This window comes from Barbatula barbatula, assembly GCF_947034865.1.
Source record: "Barbatula barbatula genome assembly, chromosome: 22".
In the NCBI taxonomy this organism is placed as follows: Eukaryota; Metazoa; Chordata; class Actinopteri; order Cypriniformes; family Nemacheilidae; genus Barbatula; species Barbatula barbatula.
Window position 1 is genome coordinate 707,470 of NC_136785.1, and position 19,993 is coordinate 727,462.

Here is a 19,993-nt window from a genome sequence, read left to right on the forward strand (position 1 = left end):
ACATGGGAGGTCCAGAAACAGAGGTTTGCCGTGAGATGATGAGAAGATTGCATGTGCTCTAAGGTGTTTATCTTTGGTCTGCCCGTCAGGCGGAGTTACACCTTTAGTTTGATAGCTGTGACGTGATGGAGAACCGAGGTATAGTCAAAGAGCTGAACCCGTGACGTCCCATGTTTGGAGAGAGCCGACCCCCCCCACCACATCGCATCACTGGACCTGTTAGAGGACAGGCGGGAGAAACATTCTGAATCTTTGGTTTTGTAGCTGACGAGGTTTGGTTTAGTCCGTTTCGCTTGACAAAAAAAACTGCATAGGCACACATTAAAGACAATCTTGAGCTTTGTTCGAGAGACGCATCGTTCGGCCGCCCGTTGCCGTGGGAACGGCTCCGTCAAACCCTTTCCATCCCGTTCTGCTTCCGCTGTTCCACCCGTGCGAACGCAACAAAGACGACGGCTCTTTTTGCCGTCTTTGTTGTTCAGTTTTTGTTTTTTTTGGTTGTTCCTTTGTTGTCCTTTAAACATGTGTTGTTTGCAGAACATTAGGTGCAGAAAAAGTTTCTTTGGTGTCGATTTGTCAATAAATAGAAAAAGTCTTTAGTGTCCGTTTCGAGTGATCCGAAAAGCCTTTGGCCCTCATGTGGAAGCGAGAGAGAAGTGCTTACTGGCTTTGGTTGAATAATAAAGGAAACATGTGTGTGAACGTGGAAAATGGATGCTCTGACTAAACACCGTCTTTTTTGACTTCCCATGAGTCTTTGCAGAGGAAGGATGGCAGGCATTGATGTTGAGATTGTACTCTTGTAAAGGCCCTGATAAGCAATGCCTGCGTTTGGTTTATTAGCGGATCACAGATGTGTGTGTGATGAATGTTCTTCAGTTCAGTATCGTACAAATATCATCCTGAGTTATTTTGTGAAGACTGAAGAACATCAGCGTGGTTCTATTGCGAATTGAATGTGCTTCAGGATTGTGCTCACAAACCTGGCCGGCCGATGACACGCGCGCGCGTGCGCCCCGTACGTTTATTGAAGTTTGAGGTTACCGTCTCTTGTGCTTTTGCTGTCTTAACTAGCATACGGAGATAAAAGCGCACCGGGGGACGCAGTGCTGACTTAACCCTTTACATGCTTTCCTGAAGTTTCTAATTTAACTTGAAGCTTTGAGCAGTTTCTCAACACACAGTCTGAACGCTGAAGTATGGGTGAAATGTAAAGCGTGCCAAACCCTTCAGTATTCACTTCGCTTCGGAACGGAAAAGTCTTTGTGTGATTTAGGTGCAAACAGTCATTTTGGATCATTTTGGTTTGAATAACAAATCATTTTTGCGTAAAGAAGGAAATGTGAGGTACCTCAGGGTTATCGGGCAGGCAGTGTTTTTGGGATTAACATTATTTGGTCAACATCAGCCAGTAAGCAGTTTCTCTCTCCACCCTCGACCCTCCCCGGAGCGCCGGACCCCCGCAGGACCCCCGCGCTCCGCTTCCCTCCCTCCCCCCATCCCTCCCGGATCACGCTTTGGTACAAGTGCTGGAGGTGGACATGTTCCCTGGACATCCCTCATCCAGCCATTTGTCTAGGCTGCGTCTGCGGGCGTTCATGAAGAAGTTGCTAACAGTGCTGTGTTCAAGGCCCAGCTGCTGCGAGATGGTCAGTTGCATTTCTTTGGACGGACGTTTGTTTTCTTTAAAGATGGCCAGAAGTGTTCTCCGCTGCAGGTCGGTGAAGACCAGCCGCGATTTCTTTGGTGTATTGCTTCTGTCTTTGCTGGGATCCTGCTCCTTTCGTTTGCACGCTTCAGAGGTTCCGTTTGTTAGAAAGGAAACACAAACAGAGAAAACACGTTATTGTGACACATCGACATGACACATGTTTTTAATTAGTGACCTACAAAGGAGTCCAAATTTGAGGCGGTGATCTTATTTGTAAGATCTTTTATGACCAGAGATCTCGACACATGGTCATCTGGTGATCATCATATTACATTTATTGTAAAAAACAAATATATACATGATGAGATTAAAACATCTAGGGCAGGTTTCACAGACACGGTTTAGCTTAAACCAGGACTACGCCTTAGTTGAATTAAGTCACTTTTTTTAGAAGAACACATTACTGCTGTGCATCCTGAGACATAACAATGGCGCTGATGTATTTTCATATTCAGTTAAGACAGGTCACACATTTATTTTTTGTCTGGGACTAGTCTCAAGCCCTAAAGTCTTAAAACATGTCATAATAATTCTTAACATTATAAACCTAAAGTGATGAATGACTGAAGAGGTCACAAACATTCATTGGAGAAGAAGACGTGAACTGCGAGTTCTCAGAAGACACAAAGCTACACACAAGAATCACATGCACTGCACATTTCAAGAGCGGTTTTCATCTTAAAACCAGTGATTTTTTTCTCCCAGCACTACACACACACTCACGCACACTCACGCTTGTGTGTGTGTCTGTGTGTTTACGGTTTATGTTAGCATTTGATTTGATTACGGCTCTGAATTAAGTATGCACAAGTGAGCCTGAACCAGATCAATATAAATCAGGTTTACATCTCAACCGACTACAAAACTAATGAAAAAAGAAACATCTCACTCACTCACGTGTGTGTGTCTGGCGTGTGTGTGTGTGTGTGTGTGTGTGTGTGTATGTGTGTGTGTGTGTGTGTGTGTGTGTGTGTGTGTGTGTGTGTGTGTGTGTGTGTGTGTGTGTGTGTGTGCAGGTGTTGGGACCCATTAGGATGGTGAAGGTCTGATCCACCTACCAGTGGGACCAACCAGTTGATTATAAATCAATGTATAAATGATGTGCATATTAAAGATGCAAACATGCAGAAGGTTTGTGTGATGATTTTGTTTAATGGACATACAGTAATATACAGTTTGAACAGTAAAAAGTCATTATGTCTATGGAAAGTCCCCAAAACACAGTGTGCTGTGTTCACACACTGATAATGAGTCTTCCTTTCTCTTTCTCTTTCTCTTTCTCTTTCTCTTTCTCTTTCTCTTTCTCTTTCTCTTTCTCTTTCTCTTTCTCTTTCTCTTTCTCTTTCTCTTTCTCTTTCTCTTGCTTTCCACACACACACACACACACACACACACACACACAAACACACACACACACACACACATGCGCACACATGCAGCACAGACCCATTTGTTATCAAATTAAGACGGCAGCATGCCAAGTGCACAAAAAAAAACGCAAGTCTAGCACTCGGCTCAGAATAAGTTGCTGAGCGTTGCAGCCAGACATCCTGCGTGTAAAAACAATGACACCCCCCCACAAGACCATCACAGCGCGCTTCAGCTAAATATTTCATAAAGACAAATGCACAGCAATATTTCTACACTTTGCATGTATAATTCATACAGCAACACACTGCCACGGAAAACAGAGGAGGGTGTTTATGAAACACACACACATACACACACACACACACACACACACACACACCAGCAAACCACACTGAAACTCTGATGTAGAGGTTTTGATGATGAAGTTTACAGCTGCATGAATTCAAATGATTAAAGGCTCTTCTTGTATAAGCTTGTGATGAGTGCTCAGCTTCAGTGTGTAAGTACACCGATGTCAACAGTAGATGGCGCTGTTCCTCCATCATTTACCAGAGTAACATGAGCAGTAAACTCCATTCTGCTCCAACCCTCCATTACTGACACATCTCACAATATTGACTGTTTAATGAACTAAACACACTGAAATCTGTGTAGTTCACCAAAACGAACACGTTATGATCATTAAATGTTTATCTGTTGTGTATACAGGGAAATACTGATTCAATACTGAGACTGCAAGATTGACCCAAATCTGATAATAATGATGATCTATCTAGAGAGCGGTTCTGAAGTGTTTCTGTCTAACGCAGGATTCCTGCAAATTCCTAAATTACATTTAGACTAGTTTATATATTTATGTGACTTACAAAGGTGGAAAACTGTTTTTTTGTAGTAAGAAATCTGCCAACCGGGTAAAATTACCTTAATATATATATATATATATTATGCTGTATTCCTTCAGCATTTACTGATAATTAACATTTCAGCTTTTCAAACAGAATAGACCAAAATCTAAAATCAGTATTTGCACTCTCTCATGTAGAGTATTTAAACCTGTACGTGAGTCTTTCTTCAGTGGAACTCAAAAGAAGATATTTTGAGAAATGTGGTTTTGTGTTCATATAATGGAAGTCAATGCAGTTCAGTGTTGTTTGGTTATAAACAGTCTTCAAAATATTGTCTGTCGTGTTCTGAAGAAGAAAGAAACTCGAATAGGTTTGGCCTGACATGAGGATAAATAAATGATGAAAGAATTCTCATTTTTTGTTGAACTACAGTACACAGATGACATGAAGCAGCTGTGCTTGTACTTTAGCTATTTCTAATAAAATAACAGAATCAATGTTTACTTCCTCACTCAAACCCTTTTTATGAGCCCTGATGGAGTTCAGCGGTGTTCAGGACAAAAGCTCCAGACTTTCCCCGTCGAACACACACACACACACACACTCACAATGGGACTCAATCTGGTGCGTCAATGAACGGCATGCTACAGCGACTCCATCACGTGCTTTACAGTGCGATCAAAAAAGCAATTATATTATTCAAAGGCCTTTACCATTTCCACAGTGGGATGGGGAGGGGGTCAACTTTGGGCTTTTCTAAAAGCGGTCGAGTGAAATCAATGTGATCAATACGTCAGGTTTCCCTGCCTTTCATCAGACGGGTTAGAGTCGCTCTTACACACAACTGCTTTATCTTTCCTGACTGACAAATGTAAATCAATGTGTGTGTGAGACAGCATCCAGCAGGCCGACCCAAAGCGCACCGCCGTCGGCCTTCTCATATCTGAACACATTCCTCGTTGCCGTAAATGCTCATCGATCGGATTCAACCTGTATTGAGTATCAGATTTGAGAGATTCAAGGACCTGCGTGTGTCATCACCTCACTTCTGTTGGAATATGATTCGCCTCAATTCAATCCGAAATGTGTAAATCACTAAATCACATCACTTTTGTTTCTTAGACGTAGTAAATGAGCTCACATCATCACAGAAATGTTTAGTATATGAGCCATGAATCTATAAAAACAAACTGCTCTACAGTCAATAAAAGGATACGGTCACAGAAATGCTTTAATTGGTAAATAAATCGACGAGCAACCAATAACTTCAGCATGCGCAAAAATGGTCCAATTAATTAATCTGCATGACATTTCCTTTCTAATATTTCTAATAATTATTTAATTATTTTAGGGAATTGAAATTCATATGTTTTGATGTATATAAATCAACTTCTGGAAACATGTTGAACATGAACACTTGCAATAGATGAAAATGCAACGGATAAAAAAATGTTGTCCGTACGATTCCTTAAGAAACCTTTAACATACACACGGCCTTTCTGTTCAAACTGTTCTTTATAGTGGAAACAAGCTTTTCAGATTTTAAAAGACGCTTCTTTTACCTTTTCTCTCAAAGGTTCTTCGGAGAACCAAAACCGGTTCCTCTTTGACAATGCTGAGAAGCATCCTTTATTTTTAGTGTTACTGTATGTTGTGATTTTAATATTTTTCTTCATCGCACGGCTGTACAGAAGTCATCAGATGAATATGAGAAAAGGTGAGAGATAGTGACAAACAGCAGGAGGGCGAGGGGGGGAGGTCGACATCGGATCAATATTTCACCACAAAACACGATCAGTAATGATGTTTTCACTTGTTCTGTGAACCCTCGTAACAGATGAGACGTTTTTAATTTGAGATGTGTTTTCTACAGTCATGCCTCACGCCAGCACTCGCTCTTAACACACGACGCCCAAAAGCTTCTAGTCAACCATTGACTGCTATCTCATCACAATATCAACCATTTTCTAAGCACCCGCTCTTAGTGTGTGTGTGTGTGTGTGTGTTAAAGTGAAAAGATGTGCTAAATGCATTATGATATAGTCTTACACTTAGCTGTGTCATTCTGTGCATGTGCAGATATCCTTAATGTGGGGGCTATACACATCGTGGAGAAATGGAAGAGAGAAAGAGAGAGAGAACAAAGAGAGGGAGAGAGAAACCATCTCTGTTCTCTGTATCATCTTGCGCTGGTCGTTGATCTCGGCTCGGGTTTGTTTGCTGTGGCTGAATTAATACGGTGTCCCAAGAAAGTAAAGGAATGTTTAAGTTCTTTCATTGTATGTACTTTACTGTACCTGCCGTCTGATAATATGTTGTTTCATTTTTAGAACAATTTGACATGAAAAAATATCAAACTGGCATATTACGGGAGAAAAAGAGTCAGAAATGTGTCTGTCATTAGAGTTTGAGAAGAGAGTTTGTGTCATACTGAGCTCAGATTTGTCGAAAGTCAATATTATTGAAGATCTCAATATCAGCTCGAACATTTCTCATCAAATTGACCCAAATCCAGATGATTTTACCTTTATGATCGACATTCATTTACACTTCCAGACTGCATACTAAACTGTGAAAGTGAAATATCCTTTTTCTCTGGACTAGAACCATAAAATGCCTGAATGTCATGTTAAATAATATTAGAACATGAGATTAAAACAAGTGTTTGCTCTTAACTATAAGCATGATCCACTTCTGTCGTTTTGAACACTAAATCTGTGTTTTTATCACTTCAAACTAAACAAACAGAAAAACTAAAGGAAATATTGTCTTAGAATAAAATGTTTCTGCTACTTTTCTTATAATGATAAAACATTTTCTTTGAGATGATGTTAAACCATGTTAAGACATTTAGACAACCAACGCCACAATTTCACTTCAACTCTACCATAAAAAAACAAAAGTCTGCTAAAATAAAGTCAATGTGAGCATGTGAGCAGCTGTCCGGAGAGGTGAGAGTTCATCTGGATCTGACATGATGACATTAGCGGTTCAAAGGTTTGTTTCCAGACGGAAACATCAGCACACAGATAGAGCCAATCAGAACACAGACGCACTGAGTGTTGAAACAATGCTGATGAGGTAACCTTCCCACAACATCAGTAAACCATCCAATCAGCTTCACAAACAAACACGGAGTGCTTACAAATGCACAAAAGAGACGGATAAACAAGACGGAGCGATCGCTTGATGCACTTAAACGCTTTTGTTTCAACGTTCTGTTGTTGCCTACGAACATCATCATTGAAAACCTGATGACATCATACATTCAAGAAATAATTCACTCGAACACACAACGTGTTTTTATTTACTCACTGTTATATTATTCCAAACATATGAAGAGTTTGGTGCCAAAAAGAGATAACTCAGTTTTTTTAAATCATTTTTTATTGTGCATTCCAATTAATATCAATCAAACTGCAGTTGGTTTGTTTGAGCCGTAATAACTCAAAGAATACAGCTGACTAACACAATAAAATGATTTCATTTTGGAACCAAACTCTTCATATGTTATGTTGGTTTTTTCTTTTAAGACATAGCGGCCGTATTGTCATTTTTTGTCATATCTGTTCTTGATATAAATAAAGAACAAAAACACGGATGAGATCTCATTCAGCGTTTCTCCTAGATTAAATAGAAATTAATTAGTTTGTTTAAGTCTCATGTGTTTCTCAGTCAGAGGTTTTCTGTCAATCGAATTTTCAACTCAAGATCTCAAATTTACTCAAATCCAGATTATTTGACCTCTACAAACTACATTCATTTACACATCTAGACTCTATTTAGGTCATAAAGGTGCATAAAAAAGGTTTTTCACAGCGATGCCAAAGAAGAACCAGTTTTGGTTCCACAAAGAAGCATTCAGCCAAAGGTTCTTAAAAGAAGCATCTCTTTCTTACTTCTTTATAATCTGAAGAACTTTTCTGCCCTAAAAGAACCTTTTGTGAAACAGAAAAAAAGATGTCAAAGACATTTAAAGAAAACAGACCTTTTAAAAGTCTGTTTTTATATCTCCTGAACAATTTCAAGTTGATGCTAAAATGAGAAGTCAACTGTAAATAAAGGCTGTGATGTGTCACGTCAGATGTTATCTCCTCTCGTCCTCTGGAAGGCAAACATGAACCTCTCTCTCTTTCCTCATAGCTGAAGTTGCCAATTCCTTTCGGCAAACAGAGTCCTGTCACAGCCGCTCTCACACTGAACTTATAAACTTCACAGATATCACTGGACGGACCAAAGCTCTTTATTTGCTGTGTGTTTATTTAGGTCAAATATGCTAAAGGAATAAAACCAATGAATCAAAACATCATTCTTAACGCTCTCGTTTTGAGCGGCGGTTTCTCCTGATGCTGCCGTCATTTTCTGTGGACGATGAAACAATTGAGGAAATGAATTGACAGACGTCGGTTCGGTTGCGTTCCATCATGTCACCATTGGCAGCGAGGGTGACAGAGTAGATCTACCTGACACACTGTGCTTTCACACGAGTTCAACTTTAACATGCACAACATATAAGTTTAATTCTATTGATTTACTTCAGACAAAACCAGACACACAAAAATCCTCCATAGATTCCCCTCTCGTCTGATCAAACATGTTTTTGGGTTGGCTTACTGAGAGCAGTTTGGTGATTCCGCAAGGCCAAAAACTTTGCCCTTTGCTCGAGCTGAACTGTGCTGACAGCAAAATCACAAGACATTCAGAGCGAACACAGATAACACAATCGCTACAGAAAAACAACACTTTACTACTGTTGTCCTGAAACCAACATCCACTTAGTCTCAGATGTTTCTCTTAAGATTACAAATGCAGAAGAAATAAAAAGATGTCAAATAATCTGGATTTGAGTGAATTTGATGAGAAAATAACAGTTTGAGTTGATATTGAGATCTTCAATGATATTGACTTTGATCTGAGCTCAGTTTGACACATTAGGTGGACATCTCTTCTCAAACTCCAATGACGTTTGTCAGATTTCTGTGAGTTAAATGCTGTGATATCCAATAACTGTTATTATTTATTTAGAGAAATTTCTAACATTGATCTAAACGGTCTAATAAAATCTGAAATGCATCATTTTACTGATAATAACAAAGTGTATTTTTCTATTATTTAATGCTAGAACACGTTAGTCATGTAGATTCAGAATAGTGCCTGTTTTCTCTAGATTGTCTTCTCAATCATATTTCTGAGATGATTTCAGTCTCTTCTGGTGTGTTATTGGGTTAAGAGAATCTCATCACTAAAAGGTTCCTCAAAGCCATTAGAATGATCAAGCTCTGTCCTCTCCGGCGTGGCGTGTCAAGGTCACCGGCCGCCTCTCTTTCCACACACGGCCTGAGCGATTCCCTGAAATTCACCTGAAAACATCTGCGTTTGGTTGTCTTGGGTTTTAATTATCCTCTTAAACAACCCGGCTCAGAATAGATCAGCAGGAGCCAGTCGGGTGCTGGGAACGTTCCTCCAGCGTCAGCTTTACTGGAACAAGTCCGGATCGGGTTCCAGATCAATGCGCATCGGGTGCACACGTTTATGTTATTGTTGCCAGCATTAATGCCCTTTTAATCTTTAAGAGATTACCCGCATCGATCCGCCGCCGTTCGGCAACACATATTTGTTTGAGAAAGTGACATAACACGCATAACGCATCCCACGCGTTACTGGACGACAGAACGGAAATACCCATCAGTTGCAAGAGGCTGTTTTCACTGCTCCATAGGTAGTGATGTCATATTGGAGCTCATATTGTTCCTTTCAGCTCTTTGAAAAAATCTAAAAGTCTTTACAGCACATTGATCTGAAGAACACGTTTGGTCTTGCTCTACTTACTCGGCATAACAAATACTGAGATGTATTTCAATTTATGTGAAATTTGTCAATTTCTTTTCTCCTTAAATTGTAATGCTGATCATATAATCCTGTGAGGAAAATGCATCAATTTAGAAAAAAAATTAAGGGTCACTTGTGATGTTCGGAGCGGTCGGGCGACATTTATAGGTCATATTTTCGCTTGCACTAATTTAAACCGAAACCGCGGCCTTGCCAGCATGGTTCAGACAGAGGTATATTTATTTATGTTATTTAGGGTCTGGATACACGAGACCCCTGCACTGGCCTGTTTTTCAATCAGTCCCTCACTCGTAGAACAGCTCTTGTCCCTTTTCATCATTTCCTTAATAAAGTTGTTTGTCCACACCGGACAGCGGTGATTGCTCGTGCGCTGTGACTCCAATGAGGTCCAGTCAAACGTCACCTTTCATTTGACTAAATTAATAGCACAAAGACAAGCTTGTTTTCTTCTGGAATATCAGGCGCTGCGCTTTCTAACCTGAAAGAAACACTGCCGTCATTTACTAATATTATAAAATGCTTTTCTTTCCAGTGGAACACAACAGAAGATTTTGTGAAAAATGTCTCGGTGGTTTTGAGTTCATACGATGGAAGTCAATGGGGTTCAGTGTTGTTTGATGATCAACATTCTTCAAAATATCGGTAACACTTTACATTAAGGTATCCTTTATAAAGCATTTATAAATGTGTTCATTAATGATTATTAGTCATTTACAAATGCCTTATAAAGCAGTTATAACTGCATAAATAAAAAAGGGGGATTCTTTGCTGAATTTACAGTATACGGTCAGTCCGCTTTCATACATTGACGTGCACGGATTGCTTTACATTACACATTCGATGATTCTTTAAGTTTTGCAGCAAATTACATCAATACAGCGATAACAAAAATTCTTCCGTCCTGCTCAAACCATGATGTCATTTATGATGGTATGATGTCATAATGTGCAGTTGCTTAATCTTTTATTGTCGGGTTTCTCTCTTTGAAAACGCTCGCCGAGGCTTGAACAAAAGGCAGGTGCTGGGCCGCGCATCTCTGCCTGTTTAACCCAAGACAAGGTGACGTTTTGTGCGTCGAGGCTGAGGGTCACGCAGAGATTTCTATCAATAATTCATGGAGTCGCTGCGGCCTCTGTTCTTCTTTTCAATTCCCCTGCAGATCACATAATACCCCCCCAACCCAAAGCCATCTGTGAGACTGGAACCCTGCAGGGACACAGCATTAAAGCTCCTACAGCAACATCTCCAAACGTCCACTGAGCTTCTGCACCGATGCAGCTACAAACACTACAAATATCTGGATCATATCCACATGAATTTCTTTAGGAAGTAAAAAAGCATTTGTCTTGTTTACTATTATGATTGCTCTTGCAGAACATTTTTTGAACTGGATGTATTGAGCATATGTCGGTAGTTCATCAATGACATTTACAAAACAATGTTTTGGTATGTGATGAGCAAAATAATGTACACGTTACAGAATCCAAAACATAATTTTCTAAACACTTTCCTTTTTATTGCATATCACTTTTTCTAAATGCAAATCTTATTTATGCATATTAAAAATATCAGTTTGGATGGTTTTGTATGGAAGGATGATATCCAATAATATTTACACACAACAAATAGCCTATAAATAAACCAGCTGAGGTGTTAATAGATAGCATAGATTCCGTGTTACATGTTTTGTTGGTCGACGCGCACGAGACATCACTGCTGTCCATTATTTCAGTGAATAATTGTGCATCAACCTACAAATGAAAAATCGATGCGCACCAAGCTTTTATTTTAATGCACTGATAGGATCCCATTCGACAGCGTTTCTGACACCTTTAAACAGCAGATCCAAACCGACCCATATGTTAAACGAGTGGAGGTAAATTCAGACCCTGCGTTTTCTTCAGCTGAACAAAGGAAAAAAAGAGCCTGCGCTAACCATCGCTAGAGGGGGCAACAAGCGTGTAGTAGAGGGGCAGGAGGGCAGTTTGATTGGGAATAACAGCAATTACCGACACATCCCTATTCAGCGCCTTTCTTTAACACACACACACACAATAAAACTCCTCTTCCATTGCATTCCACATGACATGTCATCTTAAATAATAGTAAAAAAAATAAGCAAAGCCTATCACCGTGTGTGATGGTAAACAATAGCTGCACACAGTCCAAGCAGAATATATAGCGTATATATTTTAATTAAAGATAAAAATTGAATAATTTTAACAAATATCAACACTAAATTCAAGATGCTCTGAGTGTTTACAAAATAAAACGAAAGCGAGTGTGTTTGCGTTCATGAAACACTATAGGCGCACAAGGAAGATTGAGTAATAAAAGCTTGAATCAAACCCCACTCTTGAAACACTGTCCATTGTGGTTTACACAAATAAAATACATGTAAGAATGTTGTTGTTGTTCTAAAAGGCAATCGATCGTCATTATAAATCAATATGAATCAATACGTGCGAAATATAAATCCACAGTACAGCAAAGCGCGTTCAGTCGGGGAATTGTTTAAAAAAAGCAGATACCTTGTCTTACCTGCAAGCCGAAGGGCCGACATCCTCTGGAACTCGGGCTCCTGTAACCATTTCCACATTCTCCGAAACGTCTCCCGTCCCGACTTGAGTTTACTCCAGGGTTTGGGGTTGCGCAGCAGGTCCGACAAGGTTCCCTGCGAACGGCAAAGGACCCGCTGCGCGAAGATGGCCTGCGGGATGCTGTAGCGTTTTAGCTCGGCCGTGATGCGCTGAGCCACTTCTTTGGTGTTGATCTCCTCGAGCTGTCCCGAGCCGGCGCCCGGAGTCAGCGACGAGGAGGAGGAGGAGGGCGGCCTGTCCCGGCCGGAAGCCAACACGGGCCCGTGGGATTGAGGGTGGCTCGGATGCCCGCTGTGGTGCATTCCGTTCAAATGGGGCATCATGCCCACCGTGGGGCCACCGAGGCCCCTGGAGAGGTGCTGGTCCCCTCTGGCCAACATGGCAGTGTGGGCGTCAAAGTTGGAGCTCAGCATCTTATCGTGCCCGTGCGCTCCGTAGTTGTGGAGCGTCTGCTGGGCGTTGTGGATGGAGCCCAAGCCGTTGCCGAGCGGACTGCTGGCCAGCGGGGACAAGCTCTGACCCATCCCGCTCATGTCTTTGTGGTAGGGGCTGTAGATGTTGTTCATGGCCGGTAGAGCTCTCTCGTCCCGCATGAGAGTGAAACTCCCGCTCACGTTCCCAGAGAGACGCTGATGATGGTGGTGATGGTGGTGGTGATGATGCGGATGGTGAAATTTGTCGGACACCGTGGAGATGGGCGGTAACGACTGGAGCGGGGTCAGCGTGGTGTACGTACCGCTCATCCCGGGCGGAGACGTGTCGCACGGCATGCTCATGGCGTGATGGAGCGGCAGAGACAGGTCCGGACGGTACTCTCCTCCGGCGCCGTCCAGAATCGATGCCATACTGGACACCATGGCGGAGCGCGACGATGCCACGCTCAGGTCCTGGTGTATCCGTAAAGAAGCCCCCGGCGCGTTACGATTGTGATGGGAGCTGTGGCTGCTCATCAAGTCCTGCTCGTGGCTTATTCCGCCGTGAAGGGTGCCAATGTCCATTGTCATCTCTGGGTTCATGGCGTACGCATCCAAATCCTTGGCCAGGCATCGATAGGCGTCATATGCAGTCTTCATTCAGTCCATTGATTTATTTCGAGCTTTGTGCAAGGGATGGGTTCTCCTCTCCGTTCGTACGCTTCTCTAAGGCCTCTCGGTTTGTACCCCAAATAAATAATAAAAAAAACAAAACACCGATCTCTATCAGACGGGCCAGTGCTGATTCCTCCTCCCCATGTCCGAGCCCTCTACTCCTCCTGCGTCTTCTGTTTGGCCAGCTGGAGGTGCTCGGGGTGGGCTTGCTCCGCTCGCACCCGACCCTGCTGAAAGGGGAGGAGATTGCGCTTTGATCGACGTCGCTCTCGCCCAACGCGATGGATGTCTGGCGCCGCGCGTACGCGTCTCCGACCAATCGTCGAAGGTTCACGGGGGACGTTTGGCGATGTCAGGACCGGTTGAGATTTGTGCGCAAGCTTTGCATCTGGAATATCACGTCAGACAACGGTGTGTGTGCGTGCGTGCGTGCGCATCCCGTTGACTGTCATTCCAAAGCGCTTCATTGTCCACTTTATCCTCCCTAAAAAACACATCGCACGAATATCAACGAACCAGCAGAAACCTACAGTACGGTTTTGTTGTTGTTGTTGTTGTTGTTGTGCGAATCCTCGAATTTACATTCGTATTCAAATGATTAATTATGCATATTTATTTTATAACAATGGCTTGTAAATATCATACACAAAATACAAAAAATATTACATGTTTTCATACTAATTTGGTGAATACATTTCATATGAAAACTAACACTTTTCGTCCCGAAACACACATGTATTCTAAAGAAACTTATCGCCATGTGCATAAAGAACAGATGACAAGAGATTTTAAGCATGTGGTCTTAATTGATCAATCCAGTCGGGACAGTGAAAAGAAGCGTAAACTGTTTCAGAAGTAGCAGATTTGTCGTACGCCGTTTACTTTAGAGTTGCTATTTTGTTTGGAGCTCGCGCAGATGTTGCTTTTGTTTAAAGAGACTGTAATTAAGGATGAGCGACAGAAGTCTGAAAAGCGTGACCCATTTTTCTTTTGATCAGCTGTCAGAGGAGGAGCAGGAGGTGCTGGGGGCTCTTGTCCTCCACGGGCCCCTTTTCGCCCTTTCAGCTGCCGAAATCACAAATTGGAGGAAAAGTGCGCGTACCTGCCACGCGACTGGGGTAAACTCAGTGACGGATACACAAAAGTTTGATTCCTGCTCTGATGTTCTTTAAGAGCTTTTGTGCTGCTGCTCCTTTCTAAAGCGAAGAATCACAGGCTGGAAAAGACCCTTATTCATGTCAAAGAAAATCGATATCTGAAAGAGAGAGAGAGAAACACACACACACACGCACACGGATACGGACACAGCGTGGATGTTGTTTTTAATTTGAGCATTTCAAAAATCTAAACATTCAGTGTTAATTATTATTATTATTATTATGATATATATTTTAAATGGCAGTGTTACCAAAATGGACCAAACATGTGCCTATTAACCTGCCTACAGGGCCAATATTTCAGCTAATCACAAACCAAGACAACAAACTTTTTCCTAAGTCTGTATCAAACAATATTTATCAACATCATCACTTTACACTGTATTTTAAAATCATTTATTTAACCCATTTGGTGATTTGAAATGCATCTATTTCAACACTCGAATTAATTTCAATGCTTTAAATCCAAAAACTGTCATTTGTCTCAAACGGAAATAATTGCATTATTAGAGGCCTACAGGAATAAAAACCTCGTGTCAGGCCGAAGATTTATAACTGATTGGATTAATTTACCGTGTGTTCGTCTGAATGGATTAAGCACGTGAACAATGTGAATGAATTACAGTTGAGTGTATTATTATTCACCACGTTTCTTTTACGCTGAAGGCGGCCCGAGTGCCTGCTCGATTTCGACAGTTTTTTTCGCCTTGTCTTCGCTCGTTTCTGTCCCCTCTCAGGCCATCTGCTGAGTAAGTGCAGCTCTATTGATCAGAATCAATGCGCCTCGGACCCCATGATGGTGTGTGCCGTTAGTGGCCATCAGTTTGCGCTCTGCGCTGCATCTGTTCCGGGCGACCCGGATGCTTCGCCTTCACCTTCAGTCATCCTACAGCTTTTGGTAAGTCTGTGTTTTTACTCTTGGAGGTTAAACAGGATCGTGGTGTCAGAAATGCCGTTCGGAGGGGTTTCTTTGTAGGATTCGTTTGGGAGTCATCGTGCGCGTCATGCTTTTATCCAGAGCGCACAAGCAAATCACATCAACCGGGTACATGCATGTCCAGAAGATCCTTTAAAATTAGTATCTGAAATAAACTGTATTAAAGACGTTTATAGTTTTGGTTAGCTTGGCTTGACTGCATGTAAATATGACATTATAATCAAAATAGGAAATAAACCTCCCATGCTCGATGTGCTAATATCCGCGGGGGCTTGTGCGTATTTAAATATCATTTACTTACAGCACACCGTTAAAAAACGTTTAAACTCCTCAGTGTTAAGTTCAATTGTCTGAAGATTTATAGGAATAATGCCATGTCGACGGCAGAAAACTTTTGCTTTTGCTTTGTAAATTGTATTAGACGAAATAACGAAAATAAACTAACTTAAGTCGACACAATAAGATCCATGATTAACATGTCTTGTCCAAACATGCTTTCAGAAAACATGGCATTGATTTGACAGACAGACACACACACACACACACACACACACACACACACACACACACACTGAAGGCTGTTGGTTTGGATCTTTTGTTTGGATTGTTTCATGCATTAAATTCTTTAACAGGTGCCCAAAGACTCATTTCGTTTTAATTGAGTTCAACTGTTGTAAAGTTACACAGCGTCAGTCCTTCTATATGAATAATATCACATTATTAATTAGATAACAAAATTAATACAGATTCATTACGAGTTTGTTATTATTAATTGTATTTTTTATAACAAAAAAAGTAAACATTCTTCAATGCTTTTGCAAAGAAATGCGTTTGAAACTGTTGTTTTTTATTTTAATGCATGGACATTTTTCTCATATCATTACCTCTAAAAAACGAGGATTCACCTGTAGGCTACATTATGATTTTATCTTAATGTAAGAGCGATTGAACGTTTCTCATTTTTAGATCAACCGGAGCGATCAGACAAAAATGTTTATTTTATCATCATATTTATTTTGCCGTTTAAAATTGTGTAAGCATAAAAACAGGTTAGTTCTTCAGCTTTCAATAATCAGAAAAAAATGTATTTATAAGATTTACTTAAGTGTAGATGAATCTTTTGAGGAACAGAGAGGGAGGTATGAACATTATTTAAAGACATAATGCAAAGTTACAACAGCTGTAGTCTTTGACCGCGATTTAGTTCCTTCTGTATATTTGACGCTTTTAACATCAACATCTACAAGAGCTGAACTAGGCCATAGGCTATAATGGGCCTATATATATATATATATATATATATATATATATGTTGCTCTATGTTAATCATTCAAAAGGTAAAAATTGCCAAATGGTCTGTAAATGTTACTTATAAACATGACGAAAATCAAATAAACTGTCATCGTTAAAAAAGAGTTTTGGTAAAAAAATGAACGAAAGAAATAAAGCCAACATGAAGTTTGTATACTGCCCAAATTCCGTAGTATACTGTAATATTTACTATAGTAAGGTTTAAACATTGTAGAATATAGGAATCTTACCATAGTAAATACTACAATATTTGTTAATATATAATTACCAAGATTACAAGTTTGACATGTTATGTTTTTTCAGACCTGCTAAACTATGTATGTATATTAATTTATATCTTGATTTTTCATAATTATAATTCATACCCTATAAATATTTTCTAATATATGTATTTTGTGACATTGATGATGATGTTGTTTTTCTGTTTGGACACTGAAGTTAGAGAGCAGTTTATTGATTATTTTGAGTGAATGTTCAGGGTTAATTAATAACTTCTCTTGGTTGCATGTGTGAGCATGTTAACACTGACCTGTTGACCTCAAATCATTTGTACTGTTTTTTGGACAAACACTTAAATATTGCTCAAATCTATCATGTGATTCCATGTCTTGTTTATTTGTCTGATTCACTAAAAATGCTGTTTTGCTTGTGTTTTAGGCAACGCGTGACCTTTAACCCTTGACAGGACAACAGCTCAACTCTTTCGTTATGTGTAGCCCATTGAGAAATATAAACAGAAAACTGTGTGTGTGATGCTTGTAAACATCAAACAATAAACTGAGATATTGCATGTATCACATATCAGACTATTGTTTCATTTCTGAGTTATTTACTGGTTTTGTTCCATTTTCCCTAAATATTCAAATAGTCACTAAAGAATGTAAAACAAATACATTAAAGCAGCTCTGTTACTGTTGAGTAATGCAGACATTAGGACAAATAGCATCAACACATTACAATAAAGCCGTAAAATGCATTAGATCAAATGAACCAATGAGTAATATCATATTTTTATATTTAGTTATTATTATGTATCATGGTGCATTAACTACTGTTAGCAGATTTACAAGCTTGTTGTGAAGTGTTTCCCAAATATCTGACAAAAAATGAAAAATGTTTTTAAAGTTACAACTGCTTCCAAATTACAAGTAAAAAATTGCTTCGTTATGTAAATTACATTTATACCATTCAATATGACGTAATCATGTAGAAAAAAAGATGAAATTCTCTAGACAAACACAAACTGACTTTTTACATCACACACGTCCATTATTTTGTTTTTTTACACTCTGCCGGAGTGCTAAGCACTTCCGCTCCCTCAGCAGGCCTGTGTGTGTGTGTGTGTGTGTGTGTATTGATCATGATGTGAGGATGGTTTAAATGTCTCTCTGGTTTAAGTGTTTATGCTCAGAAACTATGATGCACTATGGTTTAAAGTCTGATGAGATTACAGACACAAACACACTATTAATGATTACATTCACTTACTGCTTATACATTAAAAGCCCAAAACAATGACATTTATTCTGAAGAAATCAAATAATATTCTGTAATTATGATTATTATTAATAAACTAATATGAATTCACAGGCACATTGGTGCAACATCTAAAATAAAATGTAGAAAATCTTTAAGCAAGCAAAGAGCAGGTGTGCTGTGTTTTCTTACAGAACTGATTTTCTCTCGATTGCTCCTAACACACACACACACAAACACACACACACACACACACACACACACACACAAACACACACACACACACACACACACATAACTGTAGATTTACAAAACACACAACAGCACATCACATTTATGCTTTTGGCAGATTACATTTTGTTCCGGTGCATTCTATTTTCAAAGTGTACGTCAGGACTCCAACCCTTGCTCTGCAAACACAATGTTTGACAAGTTAGCATGAACCCTTTGAATGAAATTAAGGATGTAGGCTATACTCACATGTATGGTGTGGTGGTGTCTCGGGCCGGTGCGTGAGTTTCTATAGACACAGTCAGTCCGCTGGTCAATACGGAAATCAATGACTCTATAAAACCATCTCTACACACTACAATCTAACCGTGGTTACAAATAACTACACTATGCAGTGTTAAAGGACAAATGTTCACCGTAAAGGACAATTCTTGTATTATTATTATTAGAAATTTGGTGTATGTATATATAAATATATATATATAGGTTGAATCAATCGCACCAAATAATATTTTACCAATTAAAATAATTAAAATAAGCAAGTATTTTTATTGTAATCTAATATTTCCATAATCTCTCTCTTTCTATACACATGTCATCTATATATTTAGATATATTTTCATATATTTATAATACAGATAATCTACACTATAAATCTAAATCTCTAAATTGTTTATCTTAATAACATCATTAAAAGACGTTTTTATATTCTTGTTAGTCAATGTTTTAAAAGACACTACTTAGGGTATTGTCGCCTCACTCTGTTTAAACTATGACCTCTCTCTTTTAAAGCTGAAAGGTCAAGGGTCAAGCAGACACACGAGCCAAACAAAACCATTAAACAATTGAATTTTCTTCTTTTAATCATAATTGTTTTTTTTGTTTATAAACATACAAAACTGATTTACAATGCCTAGTTGTGTGTGTGTGTGTGTAGCCAAATATAAATAATAAATTGATTTCATGTATACGTAAAGTGCATTATGGGAGATGCCATCATGACATGCAATATAAAAAATGTTTTTTCCTCTTATGGTGATCAATGTTCTGTCTTCCTTTGAACATGGATTATCAATAGCATATCACGTGTGTTGTTGTTTTTAATTGACGTTTCGTGTTTTAAATCATGTGTAGAAGCATTTTTGAAGGAAATTCTCTTGTGAAGTGTGGTGTAATGGCGCCGTATTGAACAGTACTTTAAAAACCGAAGAGAAATGACAATGTAAATCCTGATTTATGAAAACTGTAAACACAACACTGACAACATTTACTGCTTAAGGAACATTTCTGATGTGCCATTACACTGCCAATCGCAACATCCGCAGAAATATCCATCTGTGAAGTGAACAACGTTATGGACGTGATATAAAAATGCTTAGAGAAGGAATTGGTTAGGAATATATTGAACCATGTGTT

At 39.6% G+C, this 19,993-nt stretch overlaps 1 protein-coding gene across 2 annotated transcripts; it reads right to left on the reverse strand.

Moving 5' to 3' along the window:
• Positions 1 to 496: 496 nt before the first annotated feature.
• onecut2 (one cut homeobox 2) lies at positions 497 to 13,662 on the reverse strand. 2 transcript variants are annotated; one of them, XM_079486247.1, is made up of 2 exons: positions 12,319 to 13,662; positions 497 to 1,794 (listed from the first exon to the last, which is right to left on the reverse strand). In XM_079486247.1, exons 1-2 carry the CDS (start codon positions 13,448 to 13,450, stop codon positions 1,511 to 1,513), a joined length of 1,416 nt encoding a protein of 471 aa, XP_079342373.1. In that variant the 5' UTR covers positions 13,451 to 13,662; the 3' UTR covers positions 497 to 1,510. The 2 variants fall into 2 exon arrangements, with proteins under 2 accessions (XP_079342373.1, XP_079342374.1); XM_079486248.1 differs by having other exon boundaries at positions 12,309 to 13,662.
• Between the last annotated feature and the right edge of the window lie 6,331 nt (positions 13,663 to 19,993).

Coding starts and splice junctions, on each gene's coding strand:
- onecut2 (XM_079486247.1), bottom strand. CDS start 13,450: ATGAAGACTGCATATGACGCCTATCGATGCCTGGCCAAGGATTTGGAT. Junction 1,795..12,318: donor GTCGGCCCTTCGGCTTGCAG/GTAAGACAAGGT, acceptor GAACCTCTGAAG/CGTGCAAACGAAAGGAGCAG.